Source organism: Cupressus sempervirens, chromosome 2, assembly GCF_028749045.1.
Source record: "Cupressus sempervirens isolate cs-2001-9-10 chromosome 2, ASM2874904v1, whole genome shotgun sequence".
Lineage (NCBI taxonomy): Eukaryota > Viridiplantae > Streptophyta > Pinopsida > Cupressales > Cupressaceae > Cupressus > Cupressus sempervirens.
The window spans coordinates 333,634,889-333,661,563 of NC_143119.1; the positions used below are offsets into that span (position 1 = coordinate 333,634,889).

The following is a 26,675-nucleotide window of genomic DNA, read 5'->3' on the forward strand; positions in this document are numbered from 1 at the left end:
CAAGAGGTGAACACAGATGGTACTGTGATATTATATTGGCAATGGTTACAATGTACAAAGATGTTGCAAAGTTTCAGTAGCAATAAAGTATCAAACAAAAATTGAAGGACAAATTGTAAAGGTGAAACAGCTAACACAAGACGTGTTTTATTTTTCCTTTTCTTAACTTATACTCATTTGAAATCATTTGTATCTTTAAATGATTGTCTACCATAATAAAACATTAGATCCTCAAGTAAACAGTAAAATAACATTGGAAAGTCGTTCGAATAGAGTATGAGTGATTGAAAATGTAGCATGAAGTGAGCTTTCAAGAAACATCAAAGTACATACACAACTCTTCATTATCTTGTCTCTAGAATGTTCTAACTTAGGATGGTGCAGGCAGTCCTAGCACCAATTTCACAGCACAAGTTTGTAACAAATAATCACAGCCTTATCTTTTGAGATTTAGGAATTTTATTTCTGATGAGCAACCACTTGCCTTGGCTTGCACTCTACTTATGTTCTTGGACACATTGAATTTTAAGCGCTCTGCCAAAATATACATAACTTGATTACCAAATCTCAAACTAAGGATATACAGGGCGAAGTTTACTTAGGTTCATGGGGCTATATGAAAGATGATACCCAAAGCCTAGAAGACATCCCCTGGTGATGTATTCATGAAAAAAATGCTTAGGGGTAAAAGGATGGTTGGCAAGGCTTGCTGTACAATAATCCTGGGACTAGAGATATTACAGAAAATAAATAACCGCTTATCATTAGCAGCGATTTGGCATATTGGTTCCAAGGTATACTAATAGAAAACTTTCCCATCTTTGTTTCGTCATGCAAGATCCAGATTCAAATTCCACCTGCAACACAAACATAACAATTGAAATAGACACATAAAACAGAAATGCGCTTGTGTTTCTCCTCTGGAAACTAAGGTAAGAAGTCCTAAATATTTAGAAGAAAGATATTTATACTTGGAACTTGCAATTTAGAGTAACTGTGATAGAAAACTTTAGCAAAACTGGAATGCCAGTGCTACAGAATCCTAAGAACCATGATATGAGAAACCAGCTTACCACTTTACAATAATCGTTTTACCTGATCACATGTCTTCAAAACCTTCTTCATCGCCAGATTCTTCTGCAAGCTCCATCTCTCTTCTTACAAAATCCACCTGCAGCAGTTAATCAAGTGTGAATAAGAAAGTAGATAGAATTGCAAGAAACCAGTTCTGGAAAAATCTTACACCTTAATCATTTAGTCACAACTACTGATGAACAAGAAACAGATTATTATCCAATGTTAGTGATCTAGCCTTTCCTCTCACATATTAGAAGCTTCATTAATAACTCTTGAGATGTAGTGTGAGACATTAGGTGGCATTCAACTAATCTGACTGATTTCAAATAATTTGAGACTTCAGATGAGATGCGGATTACAGTAAAATGCACAGTTACTGGTCACCGAGAAAGGAAATCGACTAACATATGAGGCCTAAGTAGGAGCAACAGAAATGAGAAAAGGACATTCCTGGTCATCAGAAAGGCGTTGTTGTTGGGCAACAAAAAGAACACTCCTACATTTTCCACCATCATTTGCCACAACGAGTGAAGCACCATCAATCAAATATTTCTCACGAAGGTCACTTGCAACCTTTGCATATGAAACTATGTCCACTGAAAATCCATTGCGCTTGAAGACTTTCTCAATCCATTTTCCTTCATGCTCCTACAATCATAAATCCTGTGCTTAGACAGTTAATATTCACCCTGTTACAAGGATAAAATAAATAATAAAAATGAAAATGTAATACATACTTCTGAACTGGAATCTGGTTCAACAGCTGCCAGAGGTAACTCTCCCACAAAATGACTACCTTTCATGGCGAGACAGCTAATTTGGTAAAGAATCTCTCCAAGTCTATCTGATGTCATTGGATAGAATCCCTTCAAATTGATTAAGTAGTTTTGTCACTATAGACTCGAATGTCGTTGTACTCAACAGCTAACCATTAAGAGATGCTACTATTTACAAGGATTAGAATCAACTAAAACTGGACCAAGTAAATCATATATGCAACTGCATTCAGTCAATTTTGATTACCAGTGCTTTGGGTCAAGCTTCTAAACCCCTCTACAGGGATAATTGTATCATATGATCCAATTTATACCTAAGGAGGGGTCCAGAAGTTAGACCCCAGAATTGCCAGTATGGTAGTGGATTGAACACAACTGCATCTACATCCAAGTGTTTTGAATATGAGAAACTGCGGAAATATCTTGAAAAACTAATCACCTGGACTGCCCATATACTTGGCTTATCACCTTTGTACCCCAAGTTTCGCAGCCTCTCTTGCAACTCTGATAATTCAGCAGGAATATGCCAGAATAGAGAGCTTCTTGATGTTTTTGCTCCTACTTCTGCCAAGGTTTAAACACTAAGCCTATCAAAAGTCAATAAATATATGACCAATAACATAAAATATTATCGTCTATCATACAATATTTCAAAACTGAACAAAGATTTTTATTTTTTTAACATCTCATTTATATGCAATTTGGGAACCTATCATGGTCTACTGAAAGAATGTATTTTAAGAGCCTCATTTCATGAAGAATCAAACCACTGTACGACTTGAAAATCTGATCCCAAGTGAGATGGTGAGAAAATATTTGCAAATTACAGGAATCGGTAAAATTGACTGAAATGTCAGAACAAGATGCACCACATTTTTAAAATCCCAAAAAGTGCTTCCATGAAATTTGAAGATGGAAAAATGAATTTGAATTCTGCAACTGGCATAATATTTAGTAAAGTTGCACTCAGCTTCACTACGTTAATCTAAATTATAGAAAAGGTTCTCCCAGTCATAACCAATGCTTTCAGACTAATGATTAGTTTAACACTACAAGCACTTGCTCAAACCATTCATTAGTGTTGGATCGCTAAGTTATAACGTGCCTTCTTGTAGAACACAACTCTTCTACTAAGCCGGTGGGGGAGGATCATGAATAGGTAGATCTTAATTTCAGATCCTCAATTAATTAAAATATCTTTGGTAAACTGATAAGCATAAAACTGGAGTTGAAAAGAATGCAACCGCAGATAGAAGCCAAAACACATGGAGTACATGGAAAAACCAGAATGGGTGAAAAACTGTGATGACAAATGCTGCTAGTTTCTACTATACTAATCCAGCACCACGAAGATAACTAGTACAAAGCTTTAAGGGTGCCAACCCTAAGGAATCACCAAATTCCTTTTGCTTGACTGCCAACTCCAATAGAAGCACAGACTTATCGTACTGAGCACCAACTCAGCATCCTTGAGGCACCAACCATAAGGATGTTACCAAGACAAACTGCCACTGGTTTAAATTTTGTATTTCCTTCAAATCAAAAATATTACACTTTTCAAAATCTGAAGTCTGTAAGCAATAAATTACAATGTGAATACTATCAGTCTTCAGATATGTTTCTACAATCTCATCAAGATACTTATGATATATCTCTGCTATTATCCAACCCATAGTTCAAAGACTTGCCGAGAAATGCCATAGACTCACCAGACTCACGAGTTTCGTGGCTCGTCAAATCGACTTGCCATGATCTCACTAGCTGAGTCCAAAAAAGGACTCCCTAGTTTTTGTTTGGAACTCCCGCAAGTCTAATATTGGAACTTGCGAGTCATTTTTAGAGACTTTATCTGCTGCTAAAAATGCAAAAAAAGATTAAAACCCCTCAACTTTTTGGCTTTTTCTCATTTCTATCTACTCAAACAGGTCAGCATTGTGAAGTAGGGTTTGAAGAAGATGAGCAAACAAGATCAAAGAGTCAAAATAGAGCCAAGTGAGTGATTTATACTCTCTCTTATTTTTTTTTAATTTCTTTGATTGAAAATCTAAAAAATAAAGGGTAAATGCTGGCAATTATTTTGGCATTTTCCTTCATAACCTACTCCTGGTATTTTTAGCTTGTTATACATTTGAAAGTTTGAAACTGAGTATGAAAGATGAAATTTCAAGCATCGAGTGTTTGAAGATCATGACATATTTAATGTTTGAATTATGGCTCTTGTGTTCTCTAAATCTAGTAATTTCTTTTTTCCTCTTTTTGCAAAACTACAGTCTTCTTCTCTGTCAAATCCTAGCTGAGTTTTTTGCCCGGTTTTGGGTCCGAGACCTATTCTGGGCTACCTAGTCTATGTTGAGTCCAAATTTTCTAACTTTGGTTCAATCTTCACAACTTTGATCTTACTCGACTCTCTCAAATTATTTTCAAGCAACCTCAAACATATATACAATTTCAATAAATTATATCGCTGCAGCCTTCAAATAATTAAATCCTTTCACTGCACTACTTCCATCAGGCCTATTCACTTCTTAAATAGATACTTATCTACCATTGGCTACATGATTAAATAGTTACAACTACTTAACCAATTATAACTGAGTGGCTTAACACTTAATCAAATGTTTCCTCTGTACTGCTAAACATAAAGTTTAAAATTCTAGATGCAATAATCATGAACAATTATAAACGTGAGTCAATGAGTTTGACTCAAAAACTACACAGTTAAATCCTGATAGCAATATCACAATTATAAGGAAGCTGCATAACTGAATACAGGTGACAAAAACAGTTGGAATTGAACTGACCAGGACTGATCCATAACAAATGTGATTTATTTTATGAAGGGAGATAAAACTTGATTGCAAGAAATATGGTTGTGGTGATACCCTGAGAGGTTACCGGATCCTTACATTTAGCCCCAGATCCTGATTCTAGTGCGATTCTGATTCTGATTACTTCCAGATTCCACCCAGATTCTGGTAGGATTTCAGTAGGCATCTAGATTCCCTGTGGGTTTTGCTTTGTAGAACCCACAGAGAATCTGAATGCCCATCCCAAATCTGGGCGGAGTCCTGACAAATCCACGCATCCAAGGCTGCAAGTGCCCAAAAGCATGCCCTACATGCCATTTTTTTATTTTTTTAAATCTAGAAAGCATCTAAACCCTAATTTCGACCAATAAAGCATGCATTTGGTCATTTGATGATTATTTATTCATCTCTCAAGCATTTTTCACCATTTTTGCTTTGTTCTACAGCTGTAGCATTTTTCTTCAAAGATAAATTTGGCTATTAAATATGGCTTGTAATTTAAATTTTCATTGTGTAATGACATTTTGAGGCTTTTGCAAAGTATGAATATGGTATATGAAGTATTTTAATTATAATTTTAATTGCAATTACGGATTTATGACTTCTTGTTAGTATTATATGTTTGAGGTTGTAAACAAATTATACATGAACACCAAAAATGTTACATGTATGAATCTATGAATATACTTCCATCCATCCATACATACATACATACATATATTTAAATATATCTATATATACCCACAGTACCAAAACCTGCTCCAAAAACAAAAAAATTGTCGAATTCAGGAACCCAAATCTGAACCCAAGTCTGAATCAGACCCAGGATTGGCAACTTAGCCTGAGAGTTACCTATCAATCTGAAGCAATCAACAAATTCTGAGATATCCAGTACGTGATATAACTGAAAAAACTGATAATTCTTCAGTTATTAATCAATATAGATTATTTAATATACAAATCAAACTTGATCATTCAATATACAGATCAAACTTGATTATTCAATATGCAGAACTAAGTTACCGGATAAACTGATAATCCTTCAGTTATTAATCAATATATGATGGGGACACAACCCAGGCAGAGAATGGACACCACAGAAAAGGGGAAATTTTATTAACTGAGAAAATAAGCTAGAACAACAGTACAGGGAAAATAAACTTCAAAACATGCCCTAAGGGCTTACAATAGCATAAATCTGGAGATAATTTCTCCTTTCAATACCTCCTCTCAAACTCCACTCCAAACTGCCTTTTACAATGCCAGAAATCTCCTTAAATAGACCCCGGAGGGTTAAGAACTAGGAGTACATTCTAGAAAGTGTTAGTAGGCATCCACCGACCAAATAGAAGGTTCCAGAAGCTACGTTAGAAGTCGGCGCAAATCTAGAAGAATCTAGAAACGGTGACCGAACTTCCGAGAGGCATAACTTTTGAACCATAGCTCTGATTGACAAACCGTTTACATTTTCGAAAAGCTCTCGAAGCGCTCTATAGCCCTATGGACCAGCTTCGCTCGTCCCCCATTTTTCGGCCCTTTTCGAGGTCATTTAATGCCCCTAACCTGACTTTGAAGCATTCTTAGGAGGTCTCCAAAACCCGAAAAACTGCAATAACTTTCAAACCGTGGGGCCTTTTGACCTGATTCTTTTTCTGGAATGCTCTATATCACAATTACATTCATCTAGCCAATTCACACCTTCTAGTTTACCAAAATGATGGCCCAATTACATGCTCCTATTTTTTCAGGATTTTCTAGCACACTGATAGTGGAACTGTGAGAGTTGGAACCTTTATTTGACCCAAATGGGTATCCAAAAATGAAAACACATGAAACAGAAACTAAGTCTAAGTACATTTTTTTTTGGTGACACAAGATTGCCCTTATACCTCCGGATGCTCCTGCATCAGACACCCAGGGTAGATTGAAAAGTGACCCTATCACTTTGTGAATGGTAGAGGAAATCCCAAATGGGAAACCTCAACTGCTGAAATCCAAGTTGAGTCCTCGATCGGTTGTCCTTTCCATTTGACCAAATACTCTTCATACTGCCTGTTTCTGGTACTCCTACCCACACAATGATCTAGAATGTCTTCTATCTCCTCCTTCTTAGAAGCAAGAATTGGACATGGCTCTAACACCAGTTCCTCATCTGCACCATCATCATGATATTCTGTTAAATCTGCAATGTTGAAAATGGGAGAAATGTGAATACCATCTGGGAGCTCCACCTCATATGCATTTCCTGAGTCATGTTTCTTCAAAATTTTGCAAGGGCCAAATTTCTTCATTTTTAGCTGCTTGTAAGTACCGGCTGGAAATTTTTCTTTTCGTAAGTGCACCATGACTAGATCCCCTACTTGGAATTCCTTATGTCTTCTCCTTTGATCAGCCCTAGCTTTATACTCTTGATTCATCTTGGTAATGTGTGCTTGAACCTCCTCATGTAGACGCTTGATATGTTCAGCAAATTCCTCAACTTCAGCACTTGTCCTCTCCCCTTGTTCTACCTTCCTCAGCTCTGGTGCAGTCCTTGGGCTACTCCCATATACAATTTGGCATGGTGATTTTCTAGTACTCCTATTTATAGAGTTATTGTAAGCAAACTCTGCTTGTGGTAGAATCAAATCCCATCCCTTGGGCTTATCCCCAACTAAACATCTCAGCAAATTGCCCAGACTTCTGTTTACCACTTCTGTTTGGCCGTCAGTTTGTGGGTGATGCGTGGAACTGAATTTCAAGTCGGTTCTTAACTTTTTCCACAATGTCCTCCAAAAATACCCCACAAATTTAGTATCTCTGTCAGAAACTATACTCCTTGGAAGTTCATGTAGTCTTACCACCTCTTTGAAAAACAAGTCTACAATATGGACAGCATCATAAGTTTTGTGGCATGGAATGAAATGTGCCATTTTGGAGAACCTATCAACCACCACGAATACTGAGTCATTACCCCTTTGTGTCCTTGGCAATCCAAGAACAAAATCCATACTTATGTCCTCCCATGGCTTTGATGGAATAGGCAATGGCTGATATAGTCCAGTATTGTGGCTAAATCCCTTAGCAACTTGACAAACTTGACAACTCTGTACAAACCTTTTCACATCTTGTGACATTTGAGGCCAAAAATAATGTTCTCTCAAAATGGAAATGGTTTTATCTCGACCAAAATGTCCTGCCATCCCTCCACTGTGTTTCTCCTTAATCAGATTTTCCCTCATGGAACTCCTTGGAATGCACGATTGACTACCCTTGAACAACATGCCATCCTGAATCAAATAGTCTAACCACTTGGTTCTATCTACAGCAACGGGCTCTTTGCAAGCTTTCCATGCTTCATCAAAATCAGGATCCTCAGGGTACAAATTCTTGAGTTCATCAAACCCAACTACTTCAACCTGCATTACTGTAAGCAACAACTGTCTCCTACTTAGTGCATCTGCAACCCTATTAGATTTTCCACTTCTATGCTTCAACACAAATGTATAACTCTGCAAGAACTCTACCAACTTCATATGCCTCTGATTCAATTTACCTTGGCTATTTAGGTATTGTAATGCCTGATGATCAGTATACAAAACAAATTCCTTTGGCAATAAATAATGCCTCCATTTCTTTAAGGCCTGAACTATTGCATAGAACTCTTGATCATAAACAGAATACTTCTTCTTTGCATCATTCAATTTTTCACTAAAATATGCAATAGGCTTACCTTCTTGGCTTAATATAGCCCCAATAGCGCTGCCACTGGCATCACAATCCACCTGGAAAACCTTTCTAAAATCTGGAAGTGCCAACACAGGTTGTTCTGTTACCTTCTTCTTTAGCAATTCAAAACTTCTCGCAGCTGCTGTAGTCCATTTGAACTCTTTTTTATCCCCTCTTATTGTATCAGTTAGGGGTGCACATATGCCACTGAAATTCTTAATAAACTTCCTGTAAAAACTAACAAGACCATGAAATGATCTTACCTCAGTAGCAGACCTTGGAGTAGGCCATTCTAAAATGGCTTTTACCTTCTCTGGATCCATTTTGAGACCTTCGAGTGATATAACAAACCCCAAATAGACTAACTCCCTTTTTGCAAAGATACACTTCTTCAGATTAATTAACAGTTTCTCTTCCCTTAGCCTTTCAAGGACACTACAAATATGCAGTAAATGTTCTTCCAAAGTCTTGCTGAAAATTAAAATATCATCCAAATAGACAATAACAAATTTTCCCAAGAACTTCTTAAGTACCTCATTCATGAGCCGCATGAAGGTGCTTGGGGCGTTCGTCAATCCAAAGGGCATGACTAACCACTCATAAAGACCCTCCTTGGTCTTGAAGGCTGTTTTCCACTCATCTCCTTCTCGAATCTGTATCTGATGATAGCCACTCTTGAGATCTATCTTTGTGAAGTATTGAGCTCCACTCAAGCAGTCCATAAGATCATCCATCCTTGGTAAAGGAAACCGGTACTTGATGGTTATCCTATTTATAGCTCAAGAATCTGTACACATCCTCCACTCTCCATCTTTCTTTGGTGCGAGTACTGCAGGTACTGCACATGGACTTAGGCTCTCTCAAATCAAGCCCTTCCTCAACAGCTCCTGAACCTGTCTATTTAGCTCCTCTTTTTCAGTAGGAGTCATCCTGTGAGCAGCCTTGTTAGGCAAACTAGCTCCTGGAATCAGATCTATCTGATGACTGATTTGCCTTACTGGTGGCAATCCATCTGGAACATTATTAGAGATAATATCTCCAAACTCCCCTAGTAAATCTGAAACTTCAAGTGGTATTTCACTACTACCTTCTTTATCTTTCCTAGGAATCAAAGCATAACACATATGCTGATGTTTCATGCCATCTAAAAACTTCCTTTCATCAACAAGACAAATCCTAGCACTGCTACATACCTTTTCACCTTCCTTTTTCATGGGCTTCATTTTGTGGCGAACTCCATCCTTTGTCATAGAGTATGTGTTTGCATGTCCATTACGTACTGCATGTCTATCAAACTGCCATGGTCTACCCAACAATAGATGGCAAACATCCATCGAAATAAAATCACAGAGAACTTCATCATGGTAACTCCCAATTTTGAATTTCACTAAACATTGTTCACTTACCAAGACCTTATGATCATCTTTTACCCAAGCAATCCGATAGGGTTGGGCATGTTTCTCCCTTTTGAGCTTTAGCTTAGAGACCATCTCTTCTGATACCAAGTTATCAGTGCTACCACCATCAATGATCACATCACAACATTTATCCTCACACTTGCATCTGGTACGGAACAAACTCCTCCGTTGTCCTAGTTCAATCTCACCACTTAGTAGGACTCTTTCATTTACCAAGGTCTCTCCTCTTTCTGCATCCTCTGAATGTGATGATTGTGCATCCTCATCCACATGAGCAACCCTAGCTTGGCCCTCAGTTCTCCTATCTGTCCTTCCTTGTCGTTGAGGGCATTCAAAGGCACGATGACCTTCTTCATTGCAGTGGAAACAGGTACCACGAAAGCCGCCTCTTCCTTGTCCACATCCTCTACCTCTTCCTCTCTGATTTCCAAAGTCTTGATCATGGGAGCGGTTGAAACCCTCATTCCTCTGGTTCCTGCTAGTACCCACATCTTCATTTTTCTTTTGGGTTTCATTGCGGCCTCCAGATGATCTACCGCTTCCCCTTCCTCCTTGACCGCGCCCTCTTTGTCTTGCTTCAAACCTTTTATTCAGCTTCTCTTCAACTCGTAGGGCAAACTGGTATGCCTCTTCAATGCTGGTCATTCTTACCAAACTTAATTCCTCCTGGATGCTAGGTTGCAACCCACTGATATAACGAGCAACCTTCACCTTATTTGCTTCTGCATGCCCCGCTCTAATCAAGAGTCGGTAAAATTCCTCTGTATATTCTTGGACTGATCTTCCTGCTTGCTTTAACCCATGCATCTTCTTAAACAAATCAAGTTCGTAGTCCATAGGAATGAACTGCTTCTTCAATTTGTCCACCATGCGATCCCACCTTGGATCTTCTCCTTTCCTCTTCTGTTTCTTTCCAATTGGACCTCTTGCCACCAGATTTTGGCATGACCTTTCACTTTGGCCTTTGCAAACTTAACCCTATCTGGGTCCCTGATATCCTCATACTCAAAGTATTCTTCCAGTTCATTGATCCAATCGATCAACTCATCTGGTTTCAGATTTCCTGAAAATACACCAAGTTCAATTGTAGGTCTTTTTCCAAACTTAGTAATGGCCCTAAAAAGCCTTTCCTCTGCATGATTTAGAACTTCCCCGTCAAATTCCCCTTCTGGTCCAATTTCGTCTTCTTCGTTGTCATCTTCACTTTCATCACCTGCGGCCACAATTGTTCCTCTACGGAGCTCCTCCTGCAATGCTTGTACCTGCCTTTGGAGGGCTCTAACCTCCTCAGGATTAATAGCTCTGGCCCTTCCACCACGCTCTCTTCGTGGAGGCATCTTCTTAACTCAAACCCACAACCACACAGTCCTGGTGTAAACTGCCTCACAGTCGGCGCTCTGTCTATACGCTCAGGAAAACCAGCTCTGATACCACTTGATGGGGACACAACCCAGGCACAGAATGAACACCACAGAAAAGGGGAAATTTTATTAACTGAGAAAATAAGCTAGAACAACAGTACAGGGAAAATAAACTTCAAAACATGCCCTAAGGGCTTACAATAGCATAAATCTGGAGATAATTTCTCCTTTCAGTACCTCCTCTCAAACTCCACTCCGAACTGCCTTTTACAATGCCAGAAATCTCCTTAAATAGACCCCGGAGGGTTAAGGACTAGGAGTACATTCTAGAAAGTACTAGTAGGCATCCACCGACCAAATAGAAGGTTCTAGAAGCTGCGTTAGAAGTCGGCGCAAATCTAGAAGAATCTAGAAACGGTGACCGAACTTCCGAGAGGCATAACTTTTGAACCGTGGCTTCGATTGACGAACCGTTTACATTTTCGAAAATCTCTCGAAGCGCTCTATAGCCTTATGGACAGCTTCGCTCATCCCCCATTTTTTGGCCCTTTTTGAGGTCATTTAATGCCCCTAACCTGACTTTGAAGCATTCTTAAGAGGTCTCCAAAACTCGAAAAACTGCAATACTTTCAAACCATGGGGCCTTTTGACCTGATTCTTTTTCTGGAATGCTCTATATCACAATTACATTCATCTGGCCAATTCACACCTTCTAGTTTACCAAAATGATGGCCCAATTACATGCTCCTATTTTTTCGAGATTTTCTAGCACACTGATAGTGGAACTATGAGAGTTGGAACCTTTATTTGACCCAAATGGGTATCCAAAAATGAAAACACATGAAACAGAAACTAAGTCTAAGTACATTTTTTTTTGGTGACATAGGATTGCCCTTATACCTCCGAATGCTCCTGCATCAATATAGATCATTTAATATACAGATCAAACTTGATCATTCAACATACAGATCAAACTTGAACATTCAATATGCAGATCGAACCCGCGGCAAGATGACTTGTGTGATCGATGCAAAGACAATATAATTTGTCTATTACTGTCCTTGATCAATCACAAAATAATCAAGGAATATCCTTGTCGACCCAATATATCTTTATGCGTTTATTCTTCAATAGCGAGATTAACAAATCTGCTTGGTAATGTTTATTTGATTTTAACATCAATGACAAGTTTTATAACACTCCCATCCTTTGTCATTGATGGCAAAACTCACACAGGAAAATGAACAGTTAACAAAAAAAAAGTTACAATGGCTCCTCCTAATCCTCTTGATACTCAACTTAAACGTAAGAGATATGGTCAAAAGGATTAGGCTAGGAAATATACTGAAGAGTTTCCAAGTAGAACAAACAAAAAAATTAATGTTTTGAAAAGAAATTAATCATGGTGGCATCAATAGATTTAAATACCATATTCGAGACGTGTGGTAATACTAATGAGCCATATAAATGGACAAGTGTCGAGGCAGTTTTGTTTCTGTTATGTTTGATTAGAAACATTTGAACAAGAAAAGGAAAATAAGAAGAGGCAATTGAAAGAGTTAAATGCTTGGAGAGCTTTCTTCCATGCCTCCTTTTCGTCCTAATGCTTTTTCTAGTGGTAGTGCTTCTTCTTTTGCTCCTCCTTGTGGCACCATTACCATTGGTCCTAGAGTTTGAAGTTCCAAGTTGGACAATTATTTTGTGCAACGAACTACTTCTAGTACACAACCCTATTGATACTAAACTAAGTGGCCCCTCTTGTTAGATATGGTTGATGATATGAAAAAACAGCTAGAGGACCACGGAGAGTCTTGGAGCAAAAAGCTTTGTTGCATCATAACAAATGGTTGGGTGGATAAGAAGAATAGGACACTTTTTTAGAAACTTTTTCATGCAGAAGTGATTGTTCATTCTACTTCCCTAAATGCATTGAATAATTTAAATTTTGATTTATTGATTGATCAATGATCATTGTTAAAAAATAAAAATAAAACAGGATCCACCATGTTTTTAAAGTTCATTGATGCTTCCTCACATGTGAAAAATGTCACAAACTTATGTGAGGTGGGGCAAGAAATGTGGTGCAAGTGGTGACGGATAATGCACCAACTTATGTTGTTGCAGGTAAGTTTTGATCAAGAGGTACCCAAAAATTTATTTAAAATTTTCTTATCATATCTAATTAATTTAACATTGTTGCTGATAAACTTTTGATGGAGAGGCCCCCAAAAAAATTTGGTCTACATGTGCAAGCCCATTGCCTTGACCTCATGTTCGAGGATATTGGTAAGCTTAAATTGGTGAAAAAATGTGTTAATAGGGTCAAAAATAGCTACAAATTTATCTACAATCATTCATTGGTCCTTAGCATTACGAGGCAATAAATTGGGCAAAAGGAGTTGGCTCATCCTAGTATCATGAGATTTGCCTCAAATTTCTTAATGCTAGAATCCCTAATGAAATAAAAGGCAACTTTGACACATATGGTTGCTAGCGACAAGTGGACTTCCTCATCTTGTGTTATGACCATTACAGGGGTAGATGTGGCAGATTACATCTCTTACGAGATAGGTTTTTGGACCCCTTGATCAGAGATAGTGTAGATAAATTTATTATAATTTAGTATTTAGTTTGTTTTTTTAATAATTTTGTATGCATATTTTTGTTTTGTTTGCAACTTTGTTATTTTGCTTATTTTTATGCACAAGGAGTTCGCTTGTCTTGGTATCATGAGATTTGCCTCAAGTTTATTAACGCTAGAATCTCTAATGAAATAAAAAGCAACTTTGAGGCATATGTTTGTTGGTGACAAGTAGACTTCCTCATCCTGTGATATGACCATTATAGGGATGGGTGTGGCAGATTGCATTTTTTATGAGGTGGGTTTTTGGACCCCTTGTGCAGAGATTCTGCAGATAAATTTACTACACTTTAGTATTTAGTATTTTACTTTTTTATAATTTTATATGAATATTTTTGTTTAGTTTACAACTTTGCGATTTTGCTTATTTTTATGCACACTTGTGACTTGACTATTTTTGTTTAACATTATTTGCAAGTCATTGAGCCCCTAGTAGTTCTCCTAAGAGTTATTGATGGGGCGAAGAAGCACTCCATGGGCTGCATCTATGAGGGCATGGATAGGACCAAGGAGACCATTAGATCCATATATGCAGGAATTACAGATAAGCATGGCCTCTTTTGGGATACAATTTATAAGAGATGGCATAACCAACTTCACAGACCATCCATGCAACAACTTATTTTCTCAATCTAGCACTACGTTTACACAATAATTTTAGGATAGATGAGGAGGTTCGTAGTGGCCTATATGTAGTGGTACAAAAGATGGATACTAATAGCACATGTACACTGCATGAGATAGATGCTTATAATAATTGAATCGGGGTGATTTTCACAACCAAGATGTGCAAAGACGCTTGGACAAAATAGCAGCAACATAGAAATATATGCTAAGTTATTGGTTCAGGTTTAGAGACAGGTTCGGAATCAGGTATGGGTTCATGGGTTCAAACAAAAAAAAAAATCCATCTTGGTTCTTGGGGGGGTTCGTGAGTATGTGTGTGTGTGTGCATGTGTGTCAGTGTATGTGTGTGTGCATTATATATAGAAAATAATAAGAGAAAAATACATAATTAGAAAACTAAATCATTTCATAGAATGAATATATGTTGTTTGATCATTGTTCAACGCCAAATTTCATAGATAAACATTAAATAGTTGCTCATTAATTTATGTTCACGATTTTAAAGAAAATCATACATTGAATTACTAAATTACAAAATCAAATTTTAAAACATAGAGTAGATAATCAAATAATAAAGTTTGAAAGATAATGATAATAGTGACAAGTGTTTAGTAGTTTATCATTGTATCAAGGCCCTTCAAGGGTCAAATGGGTCATCAAAAAATGAGGGATCAATGGGTTCATCCCTAGCTACAGCTAAATCAAGACTCTCATCATTAGAACCCAAACCGATTCCACAGCCCCAGACAATGTTGTATCATCACCATCATCATCCACATCCAACAAGGTAGCTCTAGCTAGATCCTAGATGGTCATCTCAAAGTTAACAAACTCAAGTGCTACATCCCATACTTCTCTACCTCTTTCTTGTATCTTGGATCCTTTGGGACAAGAGGCACAAGTTGTTGTGAATGAATACCAAGTCCTCTACTTTCTTTGCACTCAACCAGTTATGCTTCACTAAGTGGATAAAGGATCCTGTAATCCAATTTTGCTGAGCAACAGAAGAGCCCGTAGCCTAGAGAGACAACCAACAAATTTTTTTTTTAAATAGAAATACAATATAAATTTAAGAGTGTTAATTTTACAATGTAAGTGGTCATAACATAAAGGAAAAAAACTTAAAAATTTACTTGTGAGAGGATCTTATTGGCAAGACATTGGAGTTGCATAGTCTTACCCATGTAGGTACCACCATGTAATACCATCCATTTTTCTTTGGTCATTAATAGCATCAGGGATTGCATATCTTCATGAGACAAACACTCCAAACTCTCCTAACATTTATTGTCACCTCATGATCACTAAAGAGCCTATTGAATGCCTTCTTATACCCACTAGCAACCTCATGATCTTTGTATGATGACACTCTACCAGCAATTGCAAGTATCTCAGCACTATAATACCTAGGATAGTGCATATGCTAGGAGGTGTAAAGGTGTAGTCATCTTGTTCCACCAATGAAGCATGATTGACTCCACCTTTTTGTACAAGTTGTCCTCAGGATCATGCTCTCTCCTTTGAATGACCTGGGATGTCAAATGATGTTCATGTCAATTATCTTGATGTAATGTTAATTAAAAACTTAGAAATTTAAAATCTCTCAATAACCAAGGATAGAGGATTGTATTAAACTTAACAATTTTATTTTCTCTAGCATGGTGTCCATGGCATCATTGTTGTCCCCAAAACAACGCTCATCAATGTCAAAAAACCAAAGCATAGACATGATAGGCTTGGTGAATTGTGATAAATAATTCACACGAGCTTACCAATCATCATCCAAGATCATTGCCTTTAACTTTTGGGCCCTTGTTGTACTTGATTGTTTCCAAACACCCCGTTGGTTGCTAATAACCATCTAGAACAATGCATCTTTCACCCTCACAAGTCATCTAAGGATGATTGTGTGTGAAGCAAATCGAGTTTCAGCCAATAACATGTTAATTGTAAGTTAGTAACACATTTCAAATATGTAAACAACACAAAAATGTTTTATTCGATTATGTAAACATGTCACAAAATGATAAATGAAACTAAATAAATTAAATTTTAAAATTTACCTTCACTAATTCCAGATTGGAGAAAGTTTTGAAAGTTGCTTGTGACATATGGTGGTTTGTCACAAACAATTGGATCTCCTCACCCATTCAATTTGGGTGACAATTGCTTTCATCGCCAAATTTAAGGAGTGGACAGTGCATGGTCTCCAAAAGATGTCATCATATCGTGCCTCTAACAAAAGAACCTACAATCCTATAACCTATTGAATTGTTTGTTATTACTTGTACAACATTATGAACACCCATAGACTCTATGGTTTAATGAGACTATGGATTTTCAGCATCTTTTACCTCCCCTTCACACTCCACTGCCTTCAAAAACAAAGATCCCTTGGAGGAGATAGCAATCACATTTATTAATGCATGGTTTTTGCAATATTTCCATCCATCAGACACAATTATCACTCTCGTTTGGATCCAACGATCTCTTATTGGTTTGAGAAAATTCTAAACATATTTTCTATTACTATGTAATAAGGTGGTTCTCACCTTTTCATATCCAGGACCTTGGTAACCAATAGGGGCTAGATTTACTACTTGCAACATCTCTCTCCAACAAGATGATCCAACTAGATTGAATGGAAGACCATTTGCAAAAAGGCAATGCCCAACCTTTAAATCAGAAATGTCTCTTAATTCATTTTGAAATGCCCTATCTAATGGGCCTCTCTTAAGGAGGGTGGTTTCAGGTGCTTCTACATCTTCTTCATTCCTAGGAGGGATGACATCTTGTGGTTATTTGAAGGGGTGGTAATGGTACTTTATTTTTTGATTTTTCTTGTTTCCCGTTGCAACTAGCCTATAAACTTCTTCTTGTTCTTCTTGTTGATGTTTGAGAAGCTAGCAACCCCTTCTTTTCTATCCCTGAGCCCTAACACATATTGATCCCTTAACCCTTGGGGCCTAGAAATTGAAGTTTTACTTAATTATAAGAGCTTGTATATCGTGCATTGCAAAAATTGCATTTCCATATAACCCCCCAAAGACACTATTGAAGTTCTGTTGTATAGTTCCACAAAGGAGACCCTTCTTCAATTTTATATTTTTGGGACCCCTCCCCACCCACTAAGCTCTAACTACTCATTGTTGCAATCTATAACAAAAATAAATAAAAACGTATTTCAAAACTTTTAGAAAAACTTGAAAAAACTTAGAACTTCTCAAAAACATAAAACAAGCTATCAAAGAACTAAAAGAAAGTATCCAATGCATACCTGGAACACTCAAATATGATCCTTGGAAGAATTTGTGACTCCACAATCAATCTCTAGCACCTTCTTTTCAAGCTTGCAAAATGGACACACCAAAATGAAAGAGCAAATCAGAAATAAAATGCTATGTTCCCCCCGAGTTTTTGGGTCGGGGACGATAGGGGACAATGGGACAGGTTTATGAGATGGCAATTTTTTTTTCCGATTTTGGGGACGGGGGGACGGCAAACAGGGACGACAAAAGTGACATTTTTGTTTTTTGCTAAAAAATTTGTGTGTTTAAAAATTGGGGACGGATGCAAGTCCCCAGGACGCCCCATCCCCAAAATGTTGGCTTTTTTTTTGGGGGGGGGGGGGGGGGGGACGCGTCCTCGGGGAACATAGATAAAATGTGTTTGATATTTTTTAATAGGCTCCTTTTAGGGTTAGAAGAAAAATAATTTTCAAAAAATATTTAATGTGTTTTTAAGTTACTTTTTGGGCCCGCGGGCCATTGGTTCTCACAGGTCCCAAGGAGTCTACACAAGGTTCATCTAGGTCCTTGCCAAAAACCCCAGGTCCATAGCAGGTTTGTGAATGTGCGGACCCACAATCTGTGGTGCAAAGTCCAGACCATGCGCGGACCCAATCTGAATCCAAACCAACGACGAACCCAAACTCGGACCCGACTTGCAGGGTCTAAACCTTGCAACTTAGAATATATGTTATAATTCTTAAGTTTATGCATTTTGATTTTATAATCTAGCCTTAAAGTTGGAAATGAGACTAATATTGTTTTGTTTTCCTTAATTTAGATAGATGGTGGCAAAAGTTTGGCACTACAACCTCAAACCTTCAAAAAATTGAGTCAATCATGCAACACCTCTAGATGTGAGCACGCAATTGGAGCATGTTCGAAAACATCCACTTGAAGAGGTGCAATAGACTGTTTGTGGAGAGGTTGAATGATCTAATCTTTATTCATTAAAACCTTCATCTTAGGACCAGATAGATTTCGTACATTGACTCCTCTTCAATCACTCTAGCATTGGTCAATCTTGTGTCTAAGTCGCTCACTAAGTCTACTGAACCTGTCTTCACTAATGAGAACCTTGAGTAGGATGACTAGGCAAATAGAGAGGTTTAGGTTGTGGCTATGGCAGAGGAGGAGGATAGAACACGATCAAGCACAACGGATATTGATCTGAGTGGCAGCTTCCCAAGCAAAGACTATGGCTGCTCAATCATCCAAGACCTAACTTCGACAACTTTGTAGGAGGCAAACAAGCTAATCTGAAGCTGAGATAGAGCTAGAGCTAGAGCCATAGACTTGTTCTTGTCTACACATTATGTTTAAGAACAATTGATGTCATGGATTTTATATACATTCGACAATATTTATAATTCTATACATCTATTTTTTCTATTTTCTTCAGATACAATTTACATTTGTACTTATGTGATGGACAGAAGTTTGTGTATGTGATCAAATCAGCTTTCAATTGACGATATTAAAGTGTCTTTAAGCTTTATTCAAAAATGGGTGCATGAAATAAGTTTGAAATCCTTAAAAACCTCTAAATTTCAAGGGTTTTTCATTTTTCCAAGTGGCTGCCAAGTCACAAACCGAGTCATTCTCATCTAGTCCAAGTTTGGTAACTTTGATTTGGGCATAAGGTAAATCTTTGTAGTCTATATATTAATTTTAGGGTAAATATTTATCTATTAATGACAAAACAGAATTCAGAGCTCAGAGATTCATAATATTGCCCATACCATTCAATTTATTTGCTGCAGTCTGGAAGACAGCATCAAAGGATATGTCAAATATAATAGATATCGGTGGCCATTTCAGCCTGAATGGACGAGTGTCCATGCCATCTGTCAATAAAACAATCTGCAAGGCATAAGTTATCTTTTTTTTTTTTGGTGTTTTTATCAGCTCAAGAAAGAAAATTATTGTAAGATGCACTAAACTGAAAGATTCAAAAACATAATGAATAATTTGTTTAAAAGTTACCTGTCGTGGGGCATCATGTTTGTTTACAGCATCAAGCAATTTATCATCAATAAACTTTGTTGCAAGACGATAATAGCTCAAAGAACTTGTCATGGTGTATTCAAAATTTGAAGAGATGCCCCCATAAAGATCAGATTCAATGAAGCACCTTGCATAAGGGTCATGAAATAGAGGCTCTGCATACACAAGAAAATGCAATCACAACTATAATGATTTGATATGAGCACTAACATGTAATTTTATCTAGGTTGGCTAATTGATACAAACCCATCCTTCTAGATAAAAAATTTAAATATCCGATTCAAATAAACATAGGAAATTACAGCTATATCACTCAGAAGGTAGAGTGGCATGGACTCTTTAACCTGGTAGAAAATACAACGGTACAAAGCATAGACTAAAATCTCTCTGGGAAGTGGCAAATATCTCTACTTCTCATGAGAACTTTTGCAAAACGAGAAAAGTTAAGGTTATCTGGGGAGAAATTCAAGCCAAGAAGACCTTAAATTCTCATTGATAAGTTGGCCACTTCTCTACGATAAATCACGAACTTCTCATGATAACTTAACTAGTTCTCTTGGGTGGTACTAGTAAACCTAGAACGCCCATTCAAGAAGAGTTGGCAGATTAACGGATTTCCGGATAATTGATTGATCAACAGAGGAACAAATGTGTTCCTTATAAAGAATTACAAGGACGTTGTTTCTTTACGTAGACTGAAGACGGAATTAGAAACAAAACTAGAGACAGGATAGGAAACATTCCTATCTAGACTGAAGAAAAAAGAGACGAGATAGGAAACATTCCTATCTAGACTAAAAGACAGACTACAGACAAGTAGTTGACTATTATAGAAAGTATAAGATATTATCTTAATACCCTCCCTTAATGGTCAACATACGGATGTCGGAACATTCTGTGATAACTGAGACCCTCCCTGGATCTACAGAATGCTGAAACCAAGAAGCTTTGCCAGAAGAGTGCTATGACTCAAAATAAGTTGCAATTACAAAACTTCGTTTTTGTGGGAAAAACGGTAAAACCCAGAATCTCACACAACCTTGCGTATTACAGACAACTTGAAATGATTTTTGAGGAGAAAATCAACAAACCCATAAAAAACAGGAACAAATTCAGAAGGCGAAAAATGCAGCTTCACCTTGATCAGGACCCGAAGAAGTCGGACGCTGCTTAACACCCAGAACAAGTTGATCGGTGTTTCGATATTTGAAGATTGCGATGATGCGCTGCTTCCAGGTTCCATAATTGCGACCATTGAATTTGGAATTATGCTCGAGCAGAATATTTATCAGAGATGCCATGGCACGTTTTTCAATGAAAACTGTGAAAATATGTGAAGGCACGTTCTTTGAGGCAAAAATACGGAAGACCCATAAGAATCAGAGAATGACCCAGAAGAGAGCTCGAAAAACCCAAAAGGAATCTGCTGTCATTTTTTGGATCCGCTAGCTCGAAAATTAAGGCACAAAAATCGAGGCACCTAGAAAAAATGGACGACAACCCAATTGAGCTCTCAGAAAACCCACCAAGAATTTGCAAACAAAATATTTTTTCGAAGTCAAAAATTAGGGTTTCAAGCAGAATAACAGTCGGCGGCCAGGGAGGTCGGATTTGCAGAAAAAAATGGCGGATTTGGATAAATGAACACCCGAAATGCTGGCAAAGATAGGCGAAAGGGCTGGATAGACAAAAACGACCCTTCAGCAATGATTATAGCAGACGAAATACCGATTTTTTCAAGCATTTCTCGGCTCCAAAAAAACGATTTGCAGAAAACGTGAGACGTTTTTGTTTGCAGAAAACGTGAGACATTTTTGTTTGCAGAAAACAAAATGTGAGCAGCAGAAACGTGAATCACGCGTTACAAATTGAAACGAAGCTCGCGATTTTCAGACTGAGCCGCGGTAGGGTTTGTAAAAAAAAAATGCCAAGAATCTACCCGCGATTTGCACGTGAAAAAACTCCAAAATCTCCCCGCAATTCTCAGAAGAAAAAACCTAGCCGAAACTGAGATTTTTCACAGATGAATTTCTCAACAAAAACAAAAAACCCTAGACGGGCTGTTTGACAAAAACCTCAAAAATTAGTTCGAAAAATTTTAGCAAATAATTTCGAATGAAATTATAAATTTTTCAAAGAAATTCAAGTATTGGCTCTGATACCATGTTACAAGATTCAAGAAGAGTTGGCAGATTAACGGATTTCCAGATAATTGATTGATCAACAGAGGAACAAATGTGTTCCTTATAAAGAATTACAAGGACGTTGTTTCTAAAAGAAACAACGTAGACTGAAGACGGAATTAGAAACAAAACTAGAGACAGGATAGGAAACATTCCTATTTGGACTGAAGAAAAAAGAGACGGGATAGGAAACATTCGTATCTAGACTGAAAGACGGACTACAGACAAGTAGTTGACTATTATAGAAAGTATAAGATATTATCTTAATATATATCACTCAGAAGGTAGAGTGGCATGGACTCTTTAACCTGGTAGAAAATACAATGGTACAAAGCATAGATTAAAATCTCTCTAGGAAGTGGCAAATATCTCTACTTCTCATGAGAACTTTTGCAAAACGAGAAAAGTTAAGGTTATCTGGGGAGAAATTCAAGCCAAGAAGACCTTAAATTCTCATTGATAAGTTGGCCACTTCTCTACGATAAATCACAAACTTCTCATGATAACTTAACTAGTTCTCTTGGGTGGTACTAGTAAACCTAGAACGCCCAACAACTTGCCCATTCATTGGATTTCTTTGCAATTTTAAGTGTTTGGAGGTTAGGGAAAGGCTTTGGTGGAGAGAAATAATCTTTAGTAGCCTTGTAGATCGATTACAAGTGGATTTGAAGCAGATTCAAAGAGATTTTTCAAGCAAATATATATTCACAAGTAAGTTTTCTAAATTCTTTTCCTTTTTAGTGGGAAGGGGAAGAGAAATATGTAGATTAGCTTCATATTGTACTGGACATTTGTATTTGCTTATCTTTTTACAAAAACAATTTGCCAATTATAGATTTCTTTAGAGTTCAAAGTATCTAAATATGGTTGCCAGCCGTTGGCATTCCACACAAGGATTCAATTTTGTTACATAGATTGGCTTATTTGGTTTGTTTACTCATTTACTAACTCTTTAGGTCAGTGTAACATCAACACTAGGGTACAACAGGACAGTGGGACGAGTTTTCGAGGTGGAGGGACAATGGGCTTGATTTTCTGGACGACGACGCAAGGAGAGGTGTTGTATACTATACATATAGAACTTTAAATGCTCATTATGGAATGATGTTTCAATATAACACACCAAATTTAAATACTTGAACATAGCAAAATTGCAACACAAACTAGAACTATGGGACATTCAACATAGTAACATAGTACATATTCAATAGCAACATTAAAAAATCAAAAATCAAATAGAAATTCAAGTACCCATCCCAGCATAACTGTGGTTGTGGAATGACAGGGGTGGGGGGTACTTGGGTACTCCAAGCACCCGGTGCAGGGACGTCTTAGCACCCGGTGCAAGGACGTCTTGGGGACAAGTACTCCGAGGCTTTGAAGGGGATGCAATTCCCCGTGTTTCAATGCTTTAGATGCACAATTCTTATTAAATTTTGCAAAAATTGCAATTCTAATTAAATTAAGTAATTTTTAAAATTCTTGATATTTTCCCAAGAAGTTGCCGATTGATCTCCAATATTTGCCTTGAACTTTATTTTTTGCCTTGCTGATAAGTGGCAGAAAACGAGATTTTGAACTATGGTACAGAGTACTAGAGAAAGTGTCATTTGTCAGGAAACTATCAAGACTCAGGAAAGAACATGACATGTAGAAACATGTACTCCAAACTCATTAAGACAAATCCAAAACAAATGACACATGGATTCCATTCTCATATGAAAAAGTACAAATTTGAGCAATCAGTGATAGACATTTAAAATAAGAAATTGATAACATGATATTTTAAAACATGTACATCAAACTCATCAAGACAAATCCACATAAAATGACACTTGGTTTTTAGTAAAAACACATTTTTTTCATTCTCATGTGAAAATGTTCAAAATGGGGCAGTCAATGATAGGCATTCAAAATAAGAAAATAACAGGCAAAGAGAGTCACTAGATTTCCACCCTATATAAGTCCCAATTTGACATTTTTGGAGAATAAATAGAGTTTACACTCACTTCACACAGACATGCCAATAATAGCTATTTTATGAGAATCAAGGAAAGGTGTTGACTTAGAGTTTTTCAAGTACACCAGCACAAATATGATGATTTAATATCAGCAAGAAGTGGGGATGCAAGTAAACACAACCAAGACCAAAGCCATGATCTTTTCTTTGAAAATGAAAAAACAGCAGATTATATTTATCTTTGAAGGCAGCTCTTTGAAGATTGTGGATGAGTACAAATATCTAGGAATTGATTTACAATATAGAGTCGGTTGGGAGACATGTAGATCAAAAAGAATCCAAGGGGGATGGAAAGCCTCATACCTTCTCCATAATAGCTTAGTTACCGATTCGAGATACGAATCCGATTCGGGCACGTGAATCGGATCCGTGGATTCGTGATTTTTTTTTTTTTCCCGATTAGGATTCGTGAATATATATATATATATATATATATATATATATTACTGATCTTGCCCAAGCCCCAACTAGTAACAGATATATATATATATATATATATATATATATATTACTGATCTTGCCCAAGCCCCAACTAGTAACAGATATATATATATATATATATATATATATATTTCTCTCATTTATTAGTATATATAATGCATAAAAAGGTCATTTTAGCACTAGAAAGCCAAAAAATATATTTAAAAAAGTCATATTAAATAATTTAGACTCACTTGAACCTGTCGATCCTTGAGGATTCATGTTGGATCCTTGAGGATTCGTGTCTGGATTCATGCAGATCTGGGCAAGATCCTTGTTTTACACAGTGGATTCGTCAGGAGTCATGGCCCACGAATCCGGACGAATCCACTATGTAAAACAAGGATCCTGCCCGGATTTGCACGAATCCAGGCACGAATCCGGATCCGGATCGGACCCGAATCCGGATCCGGCCTCTAGGGCACGAATCCGGTAACTAAGCATAATAGGTGTAGGAAGGTTGAGTTGTGGGATTGGAAGACTCAAGAGACTCTTTGGTCTGTTAGTGGTGCCAATTATTCTTTACGGGTGTAAGGTTTGGGGGAATAATGAGTCAAATCACTAGTGACGAATAGAAAGAGCTCAAAAACATCTTATGACTAGCAGCCTTGAGGTCAAGCCATCAGTTTCTGATGAGATCCTCTTAGTGGAAGCTGGTAAGTTTCCAATCGAGGCTTCAGCAATCATTCGTTTGCTAAGTTACTTAAAAAAAGGTTGGAAATATGGATAAACACTGCTGGCTAAAGATGGTTGTTAAAGAGGAGCTAAAATGTAGGAAAAAAAATAGCAAGTGGATGCACAAATGGAACATCAATCTTCAAGACTGCCCAAGCACTGATGAGGAGACAAAAAAGAAGTGGCTGTTCGAAAAACTTAAGAATGTCATGTGGACAAAACAGCTAGGAGGGAAAAAAATGCATATTATGTCAAAGAATTCAGTCCCATATGGGAACATGATGATAAAGACTATTTAAGGTTCACAATCAAAGATCTTGGTGTAATTAAATATTCACTAATTATGCTTAAGTTTACTTAGGATAATGCATTTGCATATTAGTTGTCATATAGACACATAGGAGTTTGCATTTCATTTTAGCACACAGTGTTGAAGAAAACCATTTGAGGTGGTGTTAGTTGTCATATAGACACATAGGAGTTTGCATTTCATCTTAGCACATGGTGTTGGAGAAAACCACTTGAGGTGGAGTTAGTTGTCATCTCATACCTTTTTGTGTGTGAGATCCACCTTTCGTGCTCCATCACATTATCATCCTCTCATTGTTGCATATGTTGCACATACTTTGTTTTACAATGAAAAATGATCAACCACTAGTGAACATGTGATTACACCTTGTCTAGTTGATAGGTTATCTCATGCATATCTCCTAGTTATCATGTATTACCTAGATATTCAAGCACACCTACATTGTAAGGTAATGGGCATTTTATTTATGTATTCTTGATCATTATTGAATCAATCAATTGATCATATCTGTTAAGTTTTAGATCAGATTTATATAAGAGAAGAACTTGAATATAATCAATAAATCTATTCTAATAATTATTAGAAGTAATATTCAAATTTGATTTACATATTCTTTAACAATGGGTCTATACTGCCACTGTGAGTACCGACTATACTTTGTAGTAATATTTATAAATTTCACTATTGATGGTCAAATAACTTGAAGACTGTGTTATGAATGTGTCTGTCATCATTCAAACCATCTTGGACGAGCAAAATATATATGGGCACCGTTGAGTCATGTCCACAGGAGACATGTCCCTTCGTGGACATGGCTCCATGTCCTTATGGATCGACCCTATTGGTATTAACATATGTCACTTGGATAAACTTTATTATGAATGAAGGTTTGATTAAACAAACAATATAATATATGTGACAGACTTACAATATTATTTATTATATGAGTGGAAATATCTATATCTGTATATATACATATATAATTTCCTTTGACATAAATAAATTCTTCAAAATAAGTATTTAAATTTCTCAAATATATATATATATATATATATATATATATATATATATATATATATTGATTGGTAATATTTGTTTGTATTGATATTAATAACGAGAGTACATTGTGGCAATATGGCTTCAAGCCTTGCATTTTAAGCTACCCTTGCCCTTACATATACCATTAGATAAACAAACAAAAAATAGAGTATTAACACTCTGATAGTACTAACACCCACCCATACATTATTTGATCTTTATAACAAAAACAAGAACCACCACCTCCTCTGTCAGCTACT

The 26,675-nt window shown here is 37.0% G+C and overlaps 1 protein-coding gene across 3 annotated transcripts in view; it reads right to left on the reverse strand.

Moving 5' to 3' along the window:
* Positions 1–316: 316 nt before the first annotated feature.
* The window catches only part of LOC149572471 (S-adenosyl-L-methionine-dependent methyltransferases superfamily protein), a 50,994-nt gene continuing 24,635 nt past the window's right edge, over positions 317–26,675 (reverse strand). Inside the window, exons 2-8 of one of the 3 annotated variants that reach the window (XR_016359920.1) lie at positions 19,689–19,864; positions 19,445–19,565; positions 2,293–2,417; positions 1,815–1,943; positions 1,483–1,725; positions 1,096–1,171; positions 317–857 (exon numbers count right to left, since the gene is read on the reverse strand). Coding sequence is in view for 2 of the 3 variants with exons in the window: in XM_089813620.1 (XP_089669746.1) it covers positions 1,100–1,170; positions 1,527–1,725; positions 1,815–1,943; positions 2,293–2,417; positions 19,445–19,565; positions 19,689–19,864 (821 nt within the window). In the remaining variant the exon portion in view is untranslated. The remainder of the gene's footprint in view (positions 858–1,095; positions 1,172–1,482; positions 1,726–1,814; positions 1,944–2,292; positions 2,418–19,444; positions 19,566–19,688; positions 19,865–26,675) is intronic. The other 2 variants (XM_089813621.1, XM_089813620.1) reach the window with 2 other exon arrangements.